Raw genomic sequence first — 3,500 nt, 5'->3', positions numbered from 1 at the left:
ATACTTTGCTCTGTTTCTTTATCTCTGCAAGAACTGACAGTTTAACTGGCAGTTTGCGAAGTTACAAAACCTAAGGTAGGTATGGTTAACCAAGTGGCATTGCAAAACTTCCAGATACTCCTGTTGTGCACATTTTGTTTGGCTAGTGTGGCCCAAACGCCAGTTCAAACTTTTTCATGGTGTTTGAAAATAGTACCACCATGACGTCAAAAGCACAATGTGATGACAAATGCTAGTACCATAACCCAAGACGCCCAAATTGCAAACATCACCCACTGGATTATCACATGTTTCTTCCAAAAGAGAACTGTCATGTATGAGGAGTCATGGATTATGGAAGGCCTGCACCTGAATATTGTATTGAGTCGGAAATGTAGGAAGAAAGGGAAAAAGCAGCAAACTCATGCATTCAGTAAGACTATCGTCCACAGTGCACCCTGCGTCGCAGCCATCTGATCTCCTCTTGGCCGAAGCTACCCCCCTCCTGCTTTAACTTCCACCAAACTTCACGACCCATGGGAACCTTGTATACATGAGCCTTGATGAATTCTGTTTCTGAGGAAGATAGAACTGTGCTTAGAGTAAGTTGGGGTGCAGCCAGCCCCCTTTGTAGCAGCCAACTGTACATCAACATCTTAAGTTTGCTTTTGTCCACAGTGAACTCTAGGTACCGTGGGAAAGCGGGTAGAGCACTCGGGGGATAACCCACCACATGTACAAGGAAGGATATCTTATAAGCAATGGCGTCCGTCTTCTGATTCAGAATCCGAGGAGCCATCTTCACCATGTGAGCTACATCTTCTGGGTCCAACCCTTTCTCCACTAGTTTGTTGTACCGATCTTGCAGGTTGGCACCTTTTCCACGGATAGCTTTGATTGCCTTCTCCATATCTTCCGAGCCTTCAACAAATCCTATGCGTCTTAAGAATTCCCTCTTCTCCTTGACACAGGGTTCAGGTTTACATCTTGGTAATCTGCTGACCTTTGAGCCAATCTTATAATTCATCAACTGACGTGGTTCCTTCATTATGATCCTCCGCAGCCGTGCCTTCCCCACATTGAGTTGCCCAAGAATGGTGCTCGCGGCCTTAATGGGGGCAGCAGCGAATATCCATCCATGAGAACCCAGAAACTTCTTCACATCATCATGGCTCATACCGATGTCATGTAAAAGAACTGATCCCATCGATATGTTCCAACCGACATCCTCACATTTAAGATTGGGGTGGTTCAGAAGAAGATCAAGTAACTCCCTTTTTCCAGATCCCATGTTTTGCATGTTGGAAACCACTTCACGTAGCCTCCCACCAGACCATTCCAACAACAAATCTGGATGTTTCCTCACCGCTTTACCAATCTCATCCTTGGTGAACCCAAAATCACTCCAGAACTGAAGAGCTTCGACTATCTTTTGCCAATTATAGGACTGATATTCAGCGAGGAACTGGCCGATCCAGTCTGGCTGAACCCCAATGTCGTCCAGCCACTGCAAGAACGTCTTCAGTTCCACAGCTGGGTCATGAACCAATACGGTAGGAGTAGAGATCACTAGTTTGATCACAGTGGCCTTACCGAAGCCTAGACCCTCAAGGGCCTCGAGCTTAGATTCAAGAACGCCCTGGCCAAGACTAAACACCTCAGCAGCCTTCAGGTATATCTTTCCAATCTTGTCATGCGCAACGCCATAGCTGTATAGTGCACGGTAGCTCTCGAGCAGCATCCCGGCATCGGCGAGGAATGTGAGATCCTGCGGTAAGAGGGGATCGCACTCGCCCGGCCTGATGCCGATGCTCTCAAAGAAGGGCCTGAACTCGTTGACAGGGCGGCGGTGGAACAATCGCACCAGCGCCTTGCTGACCTTCTTCTTCACTTTCGACCTGAACCTCGGCCCCTCTCCATCCTGATCAGCGGCCTTCGTCACCGTCTTGTTCACCTTCTCCAGCAGCTCGCTGAGGAAGACGGGAGAGCGCTCGCTGATATGATTGGCGTCGGTGAGGCACAGGCCGCGCTTGACATGGAGGTAGTCCCTGAAAGTTGTCTGTGCGGCGCGGTGTACCCATCTGTTCAGCATCTCTTGCCTGGCCTCGTCCCCATCCTCCTCCTCCTCACCGCCGTGGCCGGGGCTGGGAGCGGCGGCGGAATAAGGCCGCGGTCCAATGGTGAGGCCGATCGAGCCGACCCAGCCGGACGAGGACGATGAATTTTGGGCGCGCCATCTTGGAACTCCGGACCGGAGGGCTGCCCATGCCCATCCCATCGTCCGCAACAACCGCGATTGGAGGAGCACGCCTGAAGCGAGCTTCCCTCTATGCTGCGTTCGGGAGGGGTCAGACAAGAGATGGAAGAAGCCGCTTTTGGACCAACTGGGGACGGCGGCGGCAACCGGTGGCGGCAGATGGAGCTGAACCCAGGCGGCGGGCGGCGGATCGAGGGTCGTGCGGTGGTCGAAGGCGGCGGATAGGCTACGGAGCGAGGTCCAGGCGTAAACAGGGATGCCCGCACGCGGGTGCGCGACGGGAGGAGAGGCAGAGGCCGGCACGACGGCGATGGTGGCTGGAGAGGAGATTGGTTTTGTTTTTTTCGTTTTTGAGAAAAGGCTGGAGAGGAGATGTGCGAAGATCCAAGCGATCCGTTTTGTTGGGCTGGACCGATACCAAATGGAAAGGCCCAGAAAGTACACTTCTCCTCTCTTTTTTTCTGGAAAAAGAGAAAGCAAAAAAACGCACTTCGGTACTTCCAATTTCCGCGACGAGTGTTGTGCGCCAACCCTGGACTCAGAGGTCAGAGCTATGGTTCCTTGGGATTCTCGAGAGAAAAAGAACTACTCCCTCCTTTCTGGTTTATAGGGCTCAAATCTAAAATCTCATCAACCAAGATGAATTGTGAGTGGATGACATTAGTTTTAACTACCAATGAAATATTTCTCACATATTCAATTTCCAAGGCAATAAATGTAGCATCCTCCTTTTCATTGGACTTGCATGATGAATGTAAAAAACGATGCATGCATAGTCACTCATCTCCTTTCTTTAAACTCTATGAATTAAATATGGTGTGGGACTCAAAGCACTTTAACTCAATTAGACTCAAAATGAGCCTAGTATAATGGAAATCTGAAAATTTTGAGATGAGCCTTATAAATCGGAAAGGAGGGAGTAGGTCCCTTGGACGTTCTTAAAAAGAACCTACTATCCTTGCCAAGAACAAGTTTGATTACTTTTCTCTCTCTCTCTCTTCTCTTCCCCCCCCCCTATATTATATATATACTAGATCATTGATGGCGCGCGTTGCTGCGTCCATCTATTTTTTCATTGGAGTGATAAGGATCATAGTAAACATAAGATAAATGAAACATAGAAATTCAATTACATAAAGATATATCATTCAATAATCAGAGAGGGGTATAGTTATGCTAATGCATTAGGCAATTGTGACAGCTTGTAGGCATTTCTCAAAGATAGAAGAGAAAAGAAACCTAGAAATTCAATGGCATAAATATA

At 48.5% G+C, this 3,500-nt stretch overlaps 1 protein-coding gene across 1 annotated transcript; it reads right to left on the bottom strand.

Annotated features, from left to right (window-relative positions):
- Positions 1-259: 259 nt before the first annotated feature.
- LOC123443350 (transcription termination factor MTEF18, mitochondrial-like) lies at positions 260-2,578 on the bottom strand. The gene has a single exon (XM_045119689.1). It carries the CDS (start codon positions 2,255-2,257, stop codon positions 419-421), a length of 1,839 nt encoding a protein of 612 aa, XP_044975624.1. The 5' UTR covers positions 2,258-2,578; the 3' UTR covers positions 260-418.
- Positions 2,579-3,500: the final 922 nt, after the last annotated feature.

Source organism: Hordeum vulgare, chromosome 3H (genome assembly GCF_904849725.1).
Source record: "Hordeum vulgare subsp. vulgare chromosome 3H, MorexV3_pseudomolecules_assembly, whole genome shotgun sequence".
Taxonomy (NCBI): domain Eukaryota; kingdom Viridiplantae; phylum Streptophyta; class Magnoliopsida; order Poales; family Poaceae; genus Hordeum; species Hordeum vulgare.
Note: the sequence above shows the minus strand (reverse complement) of the source record. Positions and strands in the feature narration are given on the sequence as shown.

What these genes read in the sequence shown, in the direction of transcription:
- LOC123443350 (XM_045119689.1), bottom strand. Translation starts at nt 2,257, where the DNA reads ATGGGATGGGCATGGGCAGCCCTCCGGTCCGGAGTTCCAAGATGGCGC.